Here is a 17986-nt window from a genome sequence, read left to right as displayed (position 1 = left end):
TTGAATGGAAAACCAATTTGCTCTGTAAACTTTGACCCAAATCACAATAAAAAGAAAAATACCGCTGCTAAAACGTGGAAAGTGCTGGAAAACTCCTTATCTTGTTTGGACCTCACTATGCCCCCGCAGAAAGGCCAAGGAGGGATGGATTTTCTCACGAGAGAAATGAGGAAACCGAAGGCAGCGTCCTGCGTGAGAGCAGGGCACCCTGCCACCGGTCAGCACCTGGCACGGGTGATGGCCTTCAGTGGCTTCCTTCTGACCCTCCTCCAAGAGAGGCTACAGCCAAGCCTGAAGGAAAACGCCAAACCCATGGCTCTAGAAAAGGCCTGGACTTCTGTGCTAAATGAACTGTCAAGATGCAACCTGACTTGATACGCAAATGGATTCAATGTAGCAACACCTCCCACCACAAACATACATACATTCATTCATTCGTTATCTATTTATTTTAATGCATTTTAATGAAATATGATTTATGTACAGTGAAATACACAAAATTAAAGTGACGTGGGTCAACGCAATCTTTTTTTTGCAGTGTTCCCTCCCTTCTCCTCCCACCTCTGGCAACCAACAATGAAAGTTTCCCTCCATATATAAATCTTTCCTTGACCCTCCACAACAACAAACTAATACTATGTTTGTCCTTCTTAGATTGACTTATGTCACTCAGCATAATGTCCTCCAAGTTCATCCATATTATGTGGTGTTTTGCAGATTCTACATTATTTTTTAGTGCTGCATAGCATTCCATTGTGTGTATGTACCATAGTTTGGTCATCCACTCTTCCGCTATAAATCTTAGAGATAAGTCCCTTGTCAGATATGTAATTATCAGCAAATATGAATTTGTTGCTGTCATTTTTGTTATGTGCTTTTTCGTGCTGTCAATTTCTTTGTTCCATATAATTTTCTATGCTGAGATCATTTTGTTTATGAATCATGTTATCACTTCCTTCGTTGCTATTGTTTTAGTATTTGCTGAATATTTATGCTGGTCCTCTTTTTTGATGTGAAGGTTTATCATTTTTCTTTGAGGTTACCCTGTGATCTATTAGTTTTCTTCCCAAGTTTAGAACAGTCTGTTCTATCTTGTAGTTGTCTTGACTTCCCTACCATCTAGAAGTTCTCTAATGACAGTTTTTTCCCATCTTTTTGGTTTGTAATTGTCTTCATTTGTCAGTTGATGTCTCTGGTTCCCTGTTTACAATCTTGTAGGCTTATTTACTTTGGATACTTTCATAGCTGGGTTGGTTTCTGGGTTATATCATCCTGTGTGTGAATGGTCAGTTGTTGGCTGTTGTTGCTTCTCTGTCCAAAGGGTTCCCTTTAGCATCTCTTGTAATGTTGGTCTGGTTTTAACAAATTCCCTTAATTTCTGCTTATCCGGAATTGTCCTAATTTCACCGTCATATTTGAGGGACAATTTTGCTGGATACCTAATTCTTGGTTAGAAATTTTTCTCTTTCAGGGTTTTATATATACCATCCTACTGTCTTCTCGCTTGCATGGTTTCTGCTGAGAAATCCAAGCTTAGTCTTATTGGTTGCCTCTTGTAGGTAACTTTTTGTTTTTCCCATGCTGCTATCATGATTCTTTCTTTGTCTTTGGTTTTGGTGAGTTTGATGATGATATGTCTGGGTGATTTTCTTTTGGGGTCTATCCTGTTTGGGGCTCGTTGGACTTCCTGAATGGATATATTCTCATCTTTCATCATACCAGGAAAGTTCTCTTCCAACAAATCTTGGACAATTTGCTCTGTGGTTTTATTTGTCTCCTCCTGTTCTGGAATTCCAATTATTCAGGTTATTCCTTTTGATTATATCCCACGTGAATCTTAGGGTTTCTTCATTTTTTTTTTTTTTTAATCTTTTTTTCTGATTTATCCCTTTCCAAAGAAGTGTTCAGGTATTTGCCCTCAACCTCCCTAATTCTGTCTTCCATTGATTCAATTCTGCTGCTTTGCCCATTCAATGTCTGATCTATTTCTGGAAATTTAGTATTAATCTTCTGGATTTCTGTGTGTAGATTTTGTATCATTTCTAATTTTTCATTTATTTTGTCATTTTGTTCTTGTATTGTCTTTTGAAATTGTTCTAGGGTTTTCTCTCTGTTTTTCTTGATCTGCCTCTCAATTTGTTGAAGATCCCTAAAAATAATTCTTTGAATTCCTTATCAGGAAGTTCCAATGCTGTGTCTTCCTCAGGGATGTGTTTTGGGTCTCTATCCTGGCCCCTTGTTTCTCCTGCTTTATCTTGCTTCTTTGTGTGGACTGTGATGCTCTGTTGTCTCCGAGGCATTGTGATGTTTCTGTGTTTATATTTAATTGGTTATTGTATGTTGGAGTGAGTTGCCCACGATTTTCGTTTTCTTTGTATGTTATCTATGCAAGCAGGGTAGTATGCTCCTCTATTTGCTAGTTGTGTTAGACTGGGTTCTCTAGAGAAACAACACCTGTAAAACTTATATGTATATATAGAGAAATTTATCTTAGGAAAATGGCTCACATACTTATAGAAGCTGGCAAGTCCAAAGTTCCTGGATCAAACGTCAAGCTGAAGGCTTTTCTATGTCAAACTGGAGGCTTTTCCCAACTCTTGCAACCACAGGGGCTGAGGAGCTCAAGGTTGGCAGGCAGTACACCGGCTGTTGACTCCAATGAATGATGAATCCAAGATCTCCTGGCCGAATGGTGGACTGTTCACTCACAGTTGTAAGCAGCACAACAGAATCCCGATTCACAGAAGAATGTCTCTTTTCCCAGGATGTCCTTGGATATACTGGAAGCAGGCCACATCCCTAGGGAAACTCCCTTTGAACAGATTTCCTGCTCAAACATAATCATCTGATCCCATCATGGGAATAACCACATCACAACAGCTTAAACCACACAGAATTGTGGTCCAGGCAAGTTGACACACAGATCCAACTGTCACACTAGTTGACAGTGCTTATATACTCACCACCTGTCTCTCTTCCTGCCGTTAGCCTCTCATATGTCCCTGCCGACCTTGGCAAACAGAGCTTATTCTTTGGTCCCTGGAATCCGAATGAGAATGCTATCATTTTAAAATCCAAAATGGCTGCCACTTGTGAAGATTCAAAATGGCTGCACCCTCCATCACTTTAAATATCCAAAATGGTTGCCGCTTGTGAACATTCAAAATGGCTGTGCCCTCAGTCACTTTAAATATCCAAAATGACTGCTGAGTGTAAACAATCAAAATGGCTGCACCCTCCGGACAGCAGAAAGTCAACAGCTCAGGTAGTCTCCCTCCTTGCTGTTTCCCTTCCTAGTCATAGGCCACCAGCCAGTCGTCCCTGCAGCCCTTTATGACCATGGCTGATCTTTAGGTCAATTCTCAGGTCCCAACACCACTTGGAAATATTCAGGCTGTTGGTCCCATCAGAGTAGCTGATAGTCCGCAGCTCTGACCGTCTCTGTACTCACTGTTTTTGTTCAGGTTTTTCCACTAGTTGGTGCCTAATCCACTTCAGCATTGTTCCTTTCAAAGCTCAGGGCTCCAGGATTATCTTCTGTATCTCTGTCAACTGCTTTTTCTTTTCTTTGTTGAAGAGGGTGTGTGTCGCTTGTCTGCCTAGTCCTCCATCTTACTGGAAGTCCCACAGCAAACATTTGGAATTAATTGTTCAGCAAAGGGAAATTGGTGGAATACATTTGGTCCTTGAAGGGTGTGATATTTCACAGCCATTCAAATACAGTTGTTTTTCTTTTATGAACTATGTTAGACCAAGTTGTCCCAGGAGACTAGAGTCCTAAGCCTTTTAATGCAAACCATTCCTGCATGTTGTGCAGATACACCTGGGAAGTCACCATAACTGTGTTCCCTGACCACATTATTATGTATGTATAATAAACACAAACAGGTAGACACATACCCCTAGACATGCATGTGCACCTACTCCCATATACACATACACACACATCTACCTCTGTATCCATATACATATTTTTTTTCATTGTTATCAAATACAATTTTGAAATAAGGATTCGTGGGCTGTAATGTTACTGACTGAAGCAGGAAACATTGCATAGACAGAGGGGAGTCTCCCATGTATAGGATACAGAGAGTAAGCTGATGGGGGACTGTGTTTCTTCCTGTTTCTTCCCTTTTATTTTCTAACGCAGGCATGTCAGTCAACAAGCAATGGAGATAAAGAACAAGGCATTACCTGCCCTTAACCCTCCACCTTTCCTCTTCCACTCCCCTCTCCACTTCTAACAGTCTGTTGTAGATCCTCCTAGATGGTTTCTTTGAATCCACCACGTATTGCTTTTAAAACTTACATGTAAAATCCAGGAAAAAATGGGGTGAGGGGAGAAAGTACACAGCAAAGACTCTTCCAAATTGAATCAGGGCAGCATAGGAAACCAACAGCTGAGAGATTTTTTTTTTTTTTTTTTTTGCAAAGCAAGTCTCTCCTTTGTGAAGGAGGAAGCTGGGCCCAGGGAGGTGGCCTTGGGGAGGGAGGCCCCAGGATGCTCGGGTTGGGCAGGGAGAGGAGGCTTCACCTGTTTGTTCTGGGTGTGGATTATTGGGGGACAGGAGACATTTAGGCACAAAGGGCCAAAGTCTCCATTTATGGCCTTGGGGGAGTTAATGTGTAATATTCCAGAATATAAGGTTGACTGTGAGGTGAGGCCCTGAACCCAGGCCCCAAGGGATCCCGGAGCTGCCATTGGAGGTGTCGCCATGCCGGTGAGTTTGTCTGAGGGTCCTCACTGCCCACCTCTTCCCATTCATCCGTGCCTTTGGGTGGGCGAGGGCCTCGGTTTCCCCATCTGTAGAGGGAGGATGTTGGACGGGTCAGCTCCGGGGCCCTTCAGCATTGAGCATCTCCACTGTCTCCATCCTGGATCTGCAGTGGGAGCCGGAGCCCCTCTTCCCCTGTAGCCTCGTTTATTACATAGCAATAGTCATAATGACTATTGGTAACATGTATTGAAGGAGCCCTGGTAGCACAGTGGTTAAGCACTTGGCTGCTAACTGAAAGTTCAGTGGTTCAAACCTATCAGCTGCTCCAAGAGAGAAAAGACTTGGAGATCTGATCCCGTAAAGATTATAGCCTAGGAAACCCCATGGGGGCAGTTCTGCTCTGTCCTAGAGGGTCACCGTGAGTTGGAAACCACTCAACAGCACACAAAAACATCTGTCGAGCTTTTTAAAGATGAAGAAAGTGAGGCTCAGAGATTGAAAGGCCCAAGGTCATAATGAGTACCCTGCAAGGGGTAAAGTGGATCTTTTTTGGAACCCCTGGTACTTTGATTCCAAACCTGGCTGTGCCATAGCTTGCTGTGTGGCCTTGGGCAAGTCACTGCCCCTCTCTGATTCAATCTCCTACATCTGTGTTTGAGGATCACAGCTGCCACTCTGTGAGGTTTAGGAGGGATGCAAGCCTTCAGAGGGTCCTGTGTGTCTCACAGGGGGACCTTCTCACCTCCTCCTCCTCTCCACTGCCCCGCCTCTCCCCTTGTTTTCCTCCCTCTCTCCTTCTCCAGGGAACACCTAGTCCAAATTCTTATACTATAGCTGGGAGAATTTAGGCCCAGAAAGGGGAGGGGCTGGCCTCAGGTCACTCAACCAGTTAGTGGCAGAGCTGGGAAAAGACCCCTGGCTTCCCGACTCCCAGCCCCCGGGCTCTATGAACTGCGCCCCCTTCCGGCCTTAACTCCTGCCTCTCTGTGCCTCAGGCTCCCCCTTTGTTAAGCGAGGGCACGTTTAAACCATTTTACCCTCAAGTCTACTCTGAGTCAAGTGACCCCAGGTGTTGGAGTTGAACCACTCCACAGGGTTGTTGGCCTGTCATCTTATGGGAAGCAGATTGACAGGCTTTCTTCCAAGGCACCGCTGAGTGGGTTGGAACCCCCAACCTTTAGCTTAGTAGTGGAATGCAAACCATTTTGCCTTTAAGCACCTCCAACAGGGAGGGCTAGACAACCCCCTTGCCCCTATGACCTTGGCCTTTCTCACCCCTACCCTGGAGCAGCACCCACCCCACCCTTAAGGGCTTGGGTCCTCTTCCAGCCCACCAGCCTCCAGGAGATTCTAGGTGCTGTATAAGGGAGTGAAGGGCTTCTCCCCACTCAGCCCAACTCCCACCCCCACGTGTGGGGAGCAGGCAAAACACGGAGGGGACTTGGAGACTCGGGCTTCTCACATGACGGGTGGCATTAGGCACGTGCACAGAGAGCACAGCGTCTGTGAGTGTTGGCTAGGTGGCAGCGATGTCATTTCCATCCCTCTGGGAGGTACGGTTGTCACCCTCACCGGATAAACCTCATCTTCAAGTGGTGAAGTCTTTGTCATAAGAGGCTGAACGGACATCCGAATCCTGTCTGTCTCCAGCCCTTACACGAAGCACTGAGTCTCCCACCTTCAGATTCCCTCTCTCAAAGGCAGGGAGATTTTGTCCCCGGCCATGTCTGGAGACTTTTCGGTGACCTCAACTTGGAGGGCAGTGCCCCTGGCATTAGTGGATAGAGGCCAGGGATGGTGCCCAACATCCTACAATACATAGGACAGGCCCCCACAGCAAGGGATGACCAGTCCCCGCTGTGCACAGTGCTGAGGCCGAGAACCCCTGAGGCATCATAGTGCCTGGCCTGGCTCCATTAGCTCTCCACACTCCTGGTTAAGTACTGCCTGGTGGTGTAGTGCCTGAGGCATTTGACTGCTAACCAGAAGGCTGGCAGTTCATACCCACCAGCTACTCCTCAGAAGCAAGACTGGGCAATCTACTTCCGTAGTGATACCACCTCAGAAACCCAAGGAGGGGTTACTATGAGTCCGACTCATGGCAGTGAGTTTGGTTTGTTTTGGTTGGCTTAGACCCTGCCTTTAAAACACCCTGCCTCCAGGCAGACTCTCTCAACCCCAGCCCTGTGAGTGGGCCGGTAGATCATATTCTTTGTAGAGTAACAGCTGCTGTCTGCGGGAAGGTTCCGACCACCTCCCCACCACTGCTCTTGCCTGTGGCGAAGCCTCGGTCCACGGCTTGGTTCAGGGCTATCCCTGCTCCCTCTGTGAACAGAAACCCCACAGTTTAGGGTGCTCTCCCACATGCTGTTGGGAATCACTGGGGCCCATTGCTTCCTGTTCACCCAATACCATCATTCCCCACCCTCTAGTCACGGATGCAAAACCTGGACGTTATCGCAGTCTTGGGTAATGAGCCTTGAAAGCCCAGCTTTGAGACCCTACCTTTTAACCACAGGGCAGCTGCAGAAAGCTGGAAGCTGCTGCAATATATAAATTCAGGTGCCACCCAGGAAATGGGGAAAATAAGGAGCCAGTGAAGTAAGGAGAAGGAATCATATTGACCAAACCCACTGCCATCAAGTCCATTTGAATCCATTCAACTTATAGCAACTCCCACTGGGTTTCCAAGGCTATAAATCTTTATGAAGTAGACGGCCTCATCGTCCTCCAGAGGAGCAGACACGAAATACGTCCTTGTTGCTGGGGGTCTGCTAAGGGCCTTCATCTGTGAAACACATTTGGGAGACGCTGTAGGAAGCTACCTGTTGTTCTCAAGCATCCTAGCACGTCGGCAGGGACCCCTGTGCCCATTTCACAGATGGGCAAACTGAGGCCCCGATTGTTATGCTAGCCGGGCTGAGTGGACAAAGCCAAGCAGGGAGGCTCTGGAAGACCTGCTCAGAGTGTCCCACACTTTTCCTTCTCAGTAGTGCCTGGAGCATTCCCTTAGAGTCCTCACGTGGGGCATATGAGACCTGCAGCCAAGATGGGAGGGGCTTTGTGAAGGGGCTTTACCATCGAAGAGCCCTGGGCACAGTGAGGTGGGCTTCCTGGGAGCAGTTCTAGTGGTGTCTCTCTGTTGACTCAGGAAGAATTTGAGATCAAGAACATGGACATGAAGTTGGGGACAACCCTGACGATCAAGGGCAAGATTGCCAACGATGCTAATGAGTGAGTAGGGGGTGGATAAGGGTAGGGGTGGGGCCGGGACAGCCCATGGGCCCAGAGCAGGGGGCGGTGGGAAAGCAGCCCTGTGAAGACACCATGGCCACCTCAGAGTCGGACCGTGGGAGGGACTGCAGGCCAAGGGGGCCCTCACGACGCCCCTGCTTCCTCTCATATCGGGAAGCTGAGTTTGGGGATGCTCAGAATTTCAGAGCTGACACCATATTCACTTTCTTGGCCCGAGTAGCCACAGAAGGGGCAGGTGGAGGACCCCTGCCCAGTCCCCAGGAGAGCAGTCACCTCTACTGAAAACCCAATCCTTCAGGACACCCCTCGTCCTAGGGCTGGTTGGCCAGGGGCCCACCTTTCAGGCATGCTAAGCCAAGAGAAGCCAGCAGGGGGCGTCAGGCATTCGCCTTCGCAGCTCCTCTGCTGTTGTTCAACCAGAGGTATCTGCTGCTGGGGGCTGCTGTTCAGCATTGCCCCCCCCCCCACCAAGTGCAGAACAAGGCCAGCGTTTCTTGAAACTGATCCTCACCAACTGCTGGTTGGGAAGTGTGCGGGGGGTGGGGGGGCAGGTGTGTGGAGTACCAGCCAAGAGAAAAATGATCCATTGCTCCTGCTTGGGTTCCTTGAGATTCTGGAATGTGGGGTACTCTTCACCCAGGACGCCTTTGCTCTCAAGGACCCCAGAGGTCTAACCCAGGCTCCTGTTAACGATGCTGCCACGGGTCACACAGCCCCAATTGCACGCCTCTGGGTGACAGGAAGTCCGTCCACATTAGGTTTCCACCTGTTTATAGCCCAACTTAAAAGGGTCTTCAGAGATCTAAGGACAGCCATTCTGACCTCCAGGACAGATATCCCTGGCTTTTGAAACCATCAGTTACCAGCAGCCTTGGTCCATGCTCCAAATAGCATGACACTCCAGGGCCAAGTCTGAATGGACTGTCACCTCCCTCCTTTTAAGGCACAGACCTTGAGTCACACACCCTTGTTTTGGTGACTCTTGTAGACTATGGTCAACGCAACACGCCCAAGCCGTTTCACTGGGGGTGACCCCAACCCTCACCACTAGCCCTCCTTCTGCAGCTTTGTGATTAACCTGGGCCAGGGGGCCGAGAAACTGAACCTGCATTTCAACCCCCGCTTCAAGGAGTCCACCATCGTCTGCAACTCTCGGGATGGCACCTGGGGCCAGGAGCATCGGGACAATCACCTGTGCTTCAGCCCAGGGTCAGACGTCAAGGTGAGGTCAAAGGGGACTGGGGCCTGGGGCAGATGTCAAGGGGAGAGCCCAGATGGTAGGGGACCCTCGCCTGGACACCCTGTGAGCCACCGGGCACTATGGTGACCCATTTCCAGGGTAACTGCCGCCTCCCTGACATCCTCCCTGCCCCCACAGCTCAACATCACCTTTGAGGACAACCAGTTCAAGGTGAAGCTGCCAGATGGACACACTGTGACCTTTCCCAACAGACTGAGCCACAGCCACTTGAGCTACCTGTGTGTGAAGGGGGGCCTCAAGATCTCCTCCTTCAAGTTTCACTGAGTGGTTGGCACCCGTCAGAATAAAGCACCCTAGCCAATCTCCTACCAAGTTCTGGTCACAGCGGCCCAGGGGGTTCCTGGCTCTGCTGGCTCCCATTCATGCGGCTATAGTTCCCACCCCTCTGAGCCCTGCTCCTCCCCAAAGGGTTAACAGCAACCCAAAGAATCTGCCTTGGTCACGCCTTCTGTTGCTTTCGGGCATTTTAATGCTCACGGCATCCTGGTGAAAAGGGTAAACTGAGGCACGGGATACAGGGCTGCCATGTTGGGGGGGGCTGGGACATGACCCCCCAGAAGCACCTGCCACTGCATTTGTTAATTGTCATCAAGTCAACTGACTCGTGATGATCCCAGTGTGCAGAGGAAAACTGCTCCACGGGTCTGCAAGGCTGTGACCTGTCAGAAGATCGCCAGGCCCATCTTCTGAGTGCCTCTGGGTGGGTTCGAACCACCAACCCTTTGATTAGTCATCAAGGGCTAGAACATGTGTGTCTACCTGCCTTCTATCAACAGCAGGTCTTGGGCCAAGCAGCCCTGTGGGATTATGGGGCAGACGCTGGTTCCTGACACCTGGGCCAAGGCTGTTCCCCGGAACTGCAGATAAGGCCCCCACTGGGCTGCTTATCACAAGAACATTCCAGTCTGGTTACTCATTACCTGCCTGGACCCTCACTAGGGGGCCCCGCGGGGGTCCTTGGCTTCTAAAAACTCTCTGGAGGGGAGGGTATTGAGGCAGGTGGGGCTGAAGGCGGTCCCCAAGCATCTCGCAGGGCACATTTTATCAAAAAGCCCTTTTTAATCAGGCCTCAGAGGCCGGCCTGGAGTACACGGATGGGATACTTCCCCTGTGAGGTCACACCTGACCTTTCTCAACGCAGGTTGGGGCAGGGCTGTCAGGCACACAGCAGGGACCCTGCTGGGGCAGCTCCTGAATGGGCTGAGGGCAGGCGTCCCTTTGGGAAATGAGACAATGGCCCTGTGTGTCACGTCCCCACCTCCCACCCAATGAGGACAGCTTCCGACAAAGGCTTTACTGTGAGGCTGGGCACAGAGGGGATGGCAAAGGAGCGGGGGTGGGGCTGGGGCCCAAGGAGTTGCCACCGGGTGCAGTGGCAGTGGGGGAGGCCTGGTGGGGCCCACTGGGAACAGCCAGGTCCCAGACAGGTCTGGTCCCCTTTGTCCTCCCTACCATGTCTGTCCTGCAGAGGTGTGGGAGGGCTTGGGGCAACTCAGATTCTCCCCATCTCATTTGGCAGCACCTGTTTCTTCATGGGAGGCCCCCAAGGCCAGCCAGGGTCCCAAGCCTCATGCCCTGGCTGACAGGCCTAGCCCTTACACCTTGACCTCATCGTCTTCCTCGGTATCAGCGAACACAAAGGTGTTTGCTTGGACTGTGCTGGGCACGGAGGCCCTGCTGCCAGCCTGGGAGGCCCCCCACTCTTCGTCCAGGCTCTCCCAGGAGGCTCGTGCCTGGGGCAGCACTTCTGCCCGCTCCCACTGGGCACCCACCTTGGTGTAGTGACAGCTGCCCCCCCAGCCTGTCGCCCAGCGCCTGCTGGAGGCCACATCAGCAGGTGCACAGGGACTCTCGCGCTCTGGGTTGGGCCTCACCTCAGTCCCTGGGCCTGATCCAGTGGTTACCCCATTGGGGCAGTGTCCATGTGGCAGGGGGTTTGTAGTGTGGGCTGGGAGGTTTGCAGCATGGGCTGAGGGGTTTGTGGTGGGAGCTGGGGGGTTTGCGGTGGGTGCTGGGGGGTTTGCGGTGGGTGCTGGGGGGTTTGCGGTGGGAGCTGGGGGGTTTGTGGTGGGAGCTGGGGGGTTTGTGGTGGGTGCTGGGGGGTTTGCGGTGGGTGCTGGGGCTGAGGTCTCAGCTACAGGGGCATCTGAGAGGCTCATGACCCCCAGCAGCTCGCTGAGGAGGGAGGGCCCAAGGTCAAGGTCAAGGCGGAAGGACAGGAGGGAATCAGAGCGGCGGAGTTCGGGCTCTGAAGGGAAAGAACTTTCACGGTCTTGGTCTCGGTCACGGGGCTTTTCTTGGCGGGGCAGGCGCGAGATGGTGCAGAACCCAGAGTCCAGGCCTGGAAGAGAAGTGGGGAGAGTCAGAGCTGGGGTCCCCCTAACTGGGAACAGAGGAGAGAGCAAGGACCAATATGGCCTCTGGCAAGTCACTCCCCTCTCCAGCCTCAGTTTCCCCATCTTTCCTGGGTGAGTAGACTGTGGTCTTTTGTGTGATCTTCCATCAATCCCCAGCAGACTTAACCACCCTCATTCCCACTGGGCAGATGAGGAATCAGAGTATCAACTGGGGACTGGAAGGGACTTGCCCAGGACCAGAATGTGGTGAGGTGCCATCTAGCCTGCAGCTCCCGTCTCCTGACTCTCAGGCTCAACTATGAACTTAGCCTTGACCCCCCAGCCCCCAGCATGGCACTGAACAACAGCTGCAGGTGAACCTACAGCACGTGGGCTAGTTTAAGGGTACAGGGCAGAAGCTTAGTGAAGGTAACCAAAGACCCAGGGGCGATCTAGGGGGGTGGGAGTGATCTGATGGTCAGCCTCATCTGGTGCCCCCTTGGACTTAAGTCTGGGGACGAGTTCCCCGTCTCCCTTTCACCAAGCCTCTGGCACAGGGATGGAACCAACACTGAGGGTTTGACAGCATCGCAGTCAGACTCAAAGGACAACACATGCCTTCAAAGATCATGTGATCTGGCCCCCTGCCTCCAGGATTACCAGGCCTAGGAGCTAACGGTTACTGTGGACCAGTGCTCAGTGGGGCTCTGTGCGCCAGTGGAGTGGGAGCCATGAGAGCAAGCTTTCGGCAGTAGAGGAGAGCTGCAGGGTCTGGAATGGCCACCAGGTGGCAGTATGAGCCCATGGCTTCCAGGTTTGCTCCTTCTAGCAGAGCCAAGGCGGGCCCCTGCCCCTCCCTGCCATGGCAGGAAGGGCCTCTGGCCTTGGTCCATGTAAGCGGTTCCCCAAATCTGTCATGTTATGGAAACCTTTGTTCAAATAACAAAAGTTCACGTGTCCTGAGCACCTACTAGGTACCAGTCTCCGGGCCTAAATCTTTGCAATGGTCGTAGGGGACCGAAGATATTGCGGGTACTTGAAGTTTAGCAAGGTGCATTGGGCAGAAGCAGGCTTTGAATCCAGAGGCCAGGCTCTTAACCTCTCCACTATTATCATTGTCACATGAGGGGACCGCTGTGGTTGGAGGCAGTGAGCTGGTCCACCTGAGGGCCCAGAGAAGGGGAGGGGCTTGCCAGAGTCCCAGGGCAAATTAGGGTCCCTTAGAAGTCAAAGTCAGTCTCCTCACCTCTCAACCTTGGAGTGTTTTAGGGAATAAGCTGGCTCCCACCCCTGCTACCACCCACCCAATGCTCTGGGGTTTGAGCCAACACTTGTGGGCAGAAGAACTCATCTGAAGACTTGGCTGAACCACGGAAGCCCTCTGGGCCTCAGGCTCTGAGAGTGGGCAGGTTACCCTGGACTCACCGTAGCTGGAGTTGCCATCCGTGGAGGTGGCAGGGCTGCTGTCAAAGCTGAGCTTGCCCACCATGAGGCTGTCATAGGTGGCCTGGTTGAGCTGGGGCAGGGAGATGGCGTTCTTGATGATGGGGGAGATGGCAGGCGGGGCGGGTGAGGGCGTGGGCCGGGAGGCCACCCGCCGGGGCAGCGCCCCCACCCTCCGCACCTGCTGCAGCTTCCTGGCCAGGAAGCTGCGGGGCGAGCGGTGGGTACCCCCAGAGCTGCCTCCATGGTTGCTGAGGAAGGAGGTGTCTCCAAAGACGTCTCCACCACGGCCTACATGCATGGTGTGGCGGAAGTCCCCGAGTGGGGGGCTGATCATGTCTGCTGTTAGCCTCCTCTTCCCGTGCGAGCTGGGCACCCAGCCCACCGGTGAGAGCTTGCCAAGGCTCATGGCGGGGGGTCCTCCAGCCCCCTGAGGGCCTGGCATCAGCTCTGGCTGTTCACAGCTGCTAGTCCATGTCCACCGGGCTTTGGACAGAGAGACAGGCTGGGCTCAGGGCCCCACCTCTCAGCTTCCTCCCTCCTGCTGGAAGGTGCCAGGTGGAGACTGCCCCTTGGTCTCCTAAGGTGCTGCCCCCAAATGCTGCGGCTGTGGGGGGCCCATGGCTCTCCCTGAGTCCTGGCTCCTAGTCCCAGTCCTGTGGAAGCAGTTACAGACGCTCTGTGGGAGAACAGAGTGGCCCACACGTGGATGGCCCTTCTCCTGCTCGGGCCCGAGACCTGGAAGAGGACAGAGAAGAAGGTGATGGTAGGCCACGTGGCAACTAAAGAGAAAAACCACCACACCCAGCAACATGGATGGAACCCACCCAGAAAATGCCGAGTAGCAGCCAGACCCGAAGGAGGACACACTGAGTGATGCCACTGATCGAAGTTCAAGAACAGGAAAAACTAACCAATGATGATGTTGTTGTCATGTGCCATCGAGTTGGCCCAACTCACAGTGACCCCTCCTTGGGTTGCCGAGACAGTATCACTAAGGAAGTAGATTGCCCAACCTTCCTTCTGAGAAGTGGCTGGTGGGTTTGAACCGCCAGCCTTCTGGTTAGCAGTCAAGTGCCTTAGGCACCATGCTACCAGAGCTCCTAAACAATGATGATAGAAATTGGAATGTGGTTGCCATTGAGTGGGTTGACACCCACCCACTGAATGACTGACACCCTAACCAAAAACCCACTACCATCCAGTTGATTCCAACTTGGTAACAATATAGCACAGAGTAAAACCACCACATAGACTTTCCAAGGCTGTAAATCTTTATGGAAGCAGACACCCTCATCTTTCTCCCACCAAGTGGCTGGTGGGTTCGAACTGCTAACCTTTTGGTTAGCAGAATGCTTTAACACTGTGGCAATAGAGCTCCTTATCAACTCGAGGGAGGCACAAAAAAATGCGTCTAGCTATCCACTTAAGACATGGGTCATACCTCAGGAGAAAGTTTAAGTGGTATCTCTACAGGGCCCACTCTCATTTCATGCACACTGCAGCCCTGGTGAGGGCACTCTATGAGAGAAGAGAAACTGAGGCACAGAGAAGTGAAGTGACTTGCCCAGGGCTACACCAATAGGAAATGGTGAAGCAGGGCTCCCAGTCCCAGAGCCCTTCAGCTCCCAGCTACAGCGCCTCCTGCTGGCATGCTGAGTTAAAATCTCTCCCACCCAGAGGTGCCAGAAAGAGAGAAGGTGCCTTGGTGAAGGTGTCAAAAACTGCTGTGTACACTCAGTACAGACGTTCCTCGGCACCTCCCACCTTCAAGGTGCTTCTTGGAAAAAAGATCTTGTGGTCATAGTGGCTTTTTCCAGCTGCCTCCTACATGCCTGAGCACATTCAAGGCTCTAAGAAGGCCCACAGGAAAGGATTTTTATCATAATATGTCAAATTGAGGTAGGAACCTTGTTGGCAGAGAACAGGTTTTGGAAAAAGCTCAGCTGGTGCCAAATGCTATGCCTTTCTCCCCTCCTGACCTTCCCCCCAACATCCTCCCAGCCCCACCCTTGTCTAAGCTTCCACTGATCCTACTGACATCTGACCCAATCCTTTCTAGTATCATAGAAAGTCCAGGCTGGAGAGGCACCTATGATCCAACGGTCCGATCTCCGGGTTTTCCTCTGGCCCAGAAAAGGGCCAACTTTGCTCAAGGTCCTATCAGAAGAGCTAGTTGATACTTGAACTCAGAGCCTCTGACTCACATAGCCCTTGACTGGCTTGTGGAGCCCAGTCTTGTCTCCCCAGATCGGCAACACACTGTGAGGGTGGGGCAGCCGCCTGGATTGGCTGGCCTTCTGCCCTCCCAGCACCCAGCAAGCCCCAAATCAATACCACAGATCACTGTGATAACCTTCATACCAAAGGACCACCCCCTGGGACCTTCCAAGAGTGGCAAGGGCAGGCTGGGACTCCATGTCCTCATAGTGTGACCTTGGCCAAGTCACTTACCTCCAGGGCCTGGGACTGCAGCTGATAAGAGTTGATAAGGATCCTCAACAAGCACACCTAGGAGTACCCTGCCACTTTTCCAAACCTTTACTGCCACTTCCAAGCATAAAAATCTCTAAGCTGCCCTTTGGATGTTATTTGAAATTCAAAATAGGTTAAATAACAAGATAAAAAAAAACAAAGAAGGCAAAGGGACAAAGCCAGCTTTGTTTCCTGACCACATTCTCTTCTCTTCCCACCATCTGATCCTCCCCCTGACCCTAACTCCGCCCCCTGGGGGGATCTGAATCATCTCTTTTCCTGGCACCCCCAGCACCCACAAGGCCACGTGGAATGTTTGTTGAAGTTACGAAGCGCCAACCATTACATGACATCATGTGAACCCCCAGCTACTCTGCAAAGCTGGAGGGTTAGCCCACGGTACAAGGATGGTGGGGGCTCAGGAGAGAAGGGACTCGTCCCCAAGGTCACACAGCAGGTACATGGCAGGGGTCAGGTTTCCCTGCTCACTGGGGATCAAGGATAAATCTCTCGGGGGAAGGAACTTGCCATGTGTTGGGGGTCACAGTGTCCGTCATGTGGCCACACCTGCCTTTCCCCCAGCCCCACTTCCTGAGGCAACCTTTCCCCTCCCAGCAAGGGGTCCTCACGCCCCCACCCAACCCTCATGGCCACTTTTACAGAAGGGCCAGTTTCTTCCCCAATCTCCTCATTATGCCACCTCTCAAATGCCTCTGGGCACCCCCAAAAAGTATCCTCGGCCCCTCCACCCTGCCTGCTGCAGCAGTGAGGGTTGTGCCCTAAGCCAAGCGGGGTGCTGGCTGGGGAGGGAGGAAAGAGGACGATGCAGAAGGTGACAGCAGGGGCAGGGCACTGCCACTCAAGCCTGTCTGCCCACGTGGAAACAGAGTAGGTCCCGGGTGGGCCTCTCCCAGGGCCGCCATAAGGTGGAAGGTGCTGCAGTCAAGCCCTCAGATCCTGGAGTGTGGTAACCACAGGTTCAAATCCAACATCCTCACACGAATGCCTCTCAGACCATCTGGCACTGGGTGCTGACCTCAGGGTACTGCTGGTGTTCAGGCCACCCTAGCTGGTAGCTGGAGTAAGCGGGCCCTGGTGTCCGGGTCAGGGTACCTGCCCAGGGCCCTGGAACTCTCACACACCTGCTCCCTCAGAAAGAGGAGTGACTTGCCCCAGATCAGAGAGCAAATGGGAAGGGCCATGGTGGAATCCTGCCTAGAATTCTGTCAACAGAAAATGAGGGGTGTTATGCCCAGCGGAGTGAGTGATGGGGAGAGGGGTGAAGACCATACCCGCAGGGGCTGGTTCTTGGGGGAGGCAGGTGCCCAGCCCCCAAGCACATGGAGGGCGGCCCTGGAAGGCAGGAAAGACAACCTTGTGGATTTGGTGTCTGTGACCTGTGACCAAGAAGCCCTGGTGTCCGTTTTTCAAGCGGAATCCAAATATTTACTCTGGGAGGACGGTCAGAACCTGGCACATGACAGGTATTCACTCAACGGTGCTGAGATGACAGTTGGCAAGAGCCAGCTTTGGGGCTGGGGCAGGGACCGTGAGTCACAGGAGGTGGACCCAGGCAGGGCACTGTGCAGACGCTGGTAACGAGGGGTAGGGTCGGGGAGCAGCTGGTGTGCGACGTCTGCCGCCTAGCGCTCAACCTGGGGGTCTCCCACAGGCTGCGGGTACCCACAGACAGCACGGCCGTCTTAACTCAAGGCCAGAGCTCTCATGCACACCTCCCCCTCCCTGCCGACTTCCAGCTGGGAGACACTTGCCCCCCACAGCAGGTCTCTGCTAGGGCTAAGGCTGGAGCTTCCCCAAACCCGTGTGGCCCCCGGGATACGGAGTTAACTCCCATGAGCCTTGAAGTCCAAAATCCTCAAGGTGGAGACCGAGAAACTGAGGCCAGAAAGGAGTAACAAGCTGCGGTCACATTGAGGGGCCCCAGTTCCCAAAACTCTGAGCGGGTGAGGAGGAGGAAGGCGAATCTTGGGCTGTAGGGGGCGACCGGTGGGACCGGAGCGCTTCCTGCCTCACCACCCAAAATCAGAGCCAGTCAGTCCTCGAGGCAGCGAGGAGAAGCGGCTGCCCGGGGCTCCCCCAGGCCTCCGGTCCAGTCCTCAGTTCTCACCACGCGTTTGGCACCGCTGTGGTCTCTGGTCTTCGCCTCCCTGAGCCTCAGTTCCTACTGTAGAAAATGGGCTTAGACCCAAGCGGACCTTGCCTGGTCGGGACAAGGATAGGACAGTCTCCAGGGCAGCAGGACTTGGAAATGTGGGAAAGGCTGAAGCCAGGAAACATTCCATTTGGGGTCGCTCCTTGGGGGAGGAGGCAGCTGGCTGCCTTGGCCCGAGGGGAACCGGACGGGATGACCTCACCCTCGGCTCCGGCCTGGAATGCGGCGGCGGGGGGCAGGGTGCCTGGTCCGTCTCCCAGTGTCCCCCCTCCCGCTCCCGCGCGCTCTGCGCCGAGGGGCCCGGCATTCCGGCCCCGGCGCTCCG

The 17986-nt window shown here is 52.7% G+C and overlaps 2 protein-coding genes across 2 annotated transcripts; one reads left to right on the top strand and one right to left on the bottom strand.

The window, feature by feature from the left end:
* Window positions 1-7881: 7881 nt before the first annotated feature.
* Window positions 7882-9498, top strand: LGALS2 (galectin 2). Its single transcript, XM_007941748.2, has 3 exons — window positions 7882-7952; window positions 9039-9195; window positions 9352-9498. The coding sequence occupies exons 1-3, from the start codon at window positions 7891-7893 to the stop codon at window positions 9496-9498; spliced, it is 366 nt and encodes a 121-aa protein (XP_007939939.1). The 5' UTR covers window positions 7882-7890.
* A 1331-nt stretch (window positions 9499-10829) lies between these two features.
* On the bottom strand, window positions 10830-13458 carry CDC42EP1 (CDC42 effector protein 1). The gene is made up of 3 exons (XM_042781056.1): window positions 12996-13458; window positions 11288-11575; window positions 10830-11161 (listed from the first exon to the last, which is right to left on the bottom strand). The coding sequence occupies exons 1-3, from the start codon at window positions 13456-13458 to the stop codon at window positions 10830-10832; spliced, it is 1083 nt and encodes a 360-aa protein (XP_042636990.1).
* Window positions 13459-17986: the final 4528 nt, after the last annotated feature.

This window comes from Orycteropus afer, unplaced genomic scaffold, assembly GCF_000298275.1.
Source record: "Orycteropus afer afer isolate SDZICR_OR568_19922 unplaced genomic scaffold, OryAfe1.0 scaffold00083, whole genome shotgun sequence".
Classification (NCBI taxonomy): Eukaryota; Metazoa; Chordata; class Mammalia; order Tubulidentata; family Orycteropodidae; genus Orycteropus; species Orycteropus afer.
Note: the sequence above shows the minus strand (reverse complement) of the source record. Positions and strands in the feature narration are given on the sequence as shown.

Coding starts and splice junctions, on each gene's coding strand:
- LGALS2 (XM_007941748.2), top strand. CDS start 7,891: ATGGACATGAAGTTGGGGACAACCCTGACGATCAAGGGCAAGATTGCC. Junction 7,953..9,038: donor ATTGCCAACGATGCTAATGA/GTGAGTAGGGGG, acceptor CTCCTTCTGCAG/CTTTGTGATTAACCTGGGCC. Junction 9,196..9,351: donor GCCCAGGGTCAGACGTCAAG/GTGAGGTCAAAG, acceptor CTGCCCCCACAG/CTCAACATCACCTTTGAGGA.
- CDC42EP1 (XM_042781056.1), bottom strand. CDS start 13,458: ATGCCAGGCCCTCAGGGGGCTGGAGGACCCCCCGCCATGAGCCTTGGC. Junction 11,576..12,995: donor GGATGGCAACTCCAGCTACG/GTGAGTCCAGGG, acceptor CTTCTCTTCCAG/GCCTGGACTCTGGGTTCTGC. Junction 11,162..11,287: donor TCCCACCACAAACCCCCCAG/CTCCCACCGCAA, acceptor CAAACCCCCTGC/CACATGGACACTGCCCCAAT.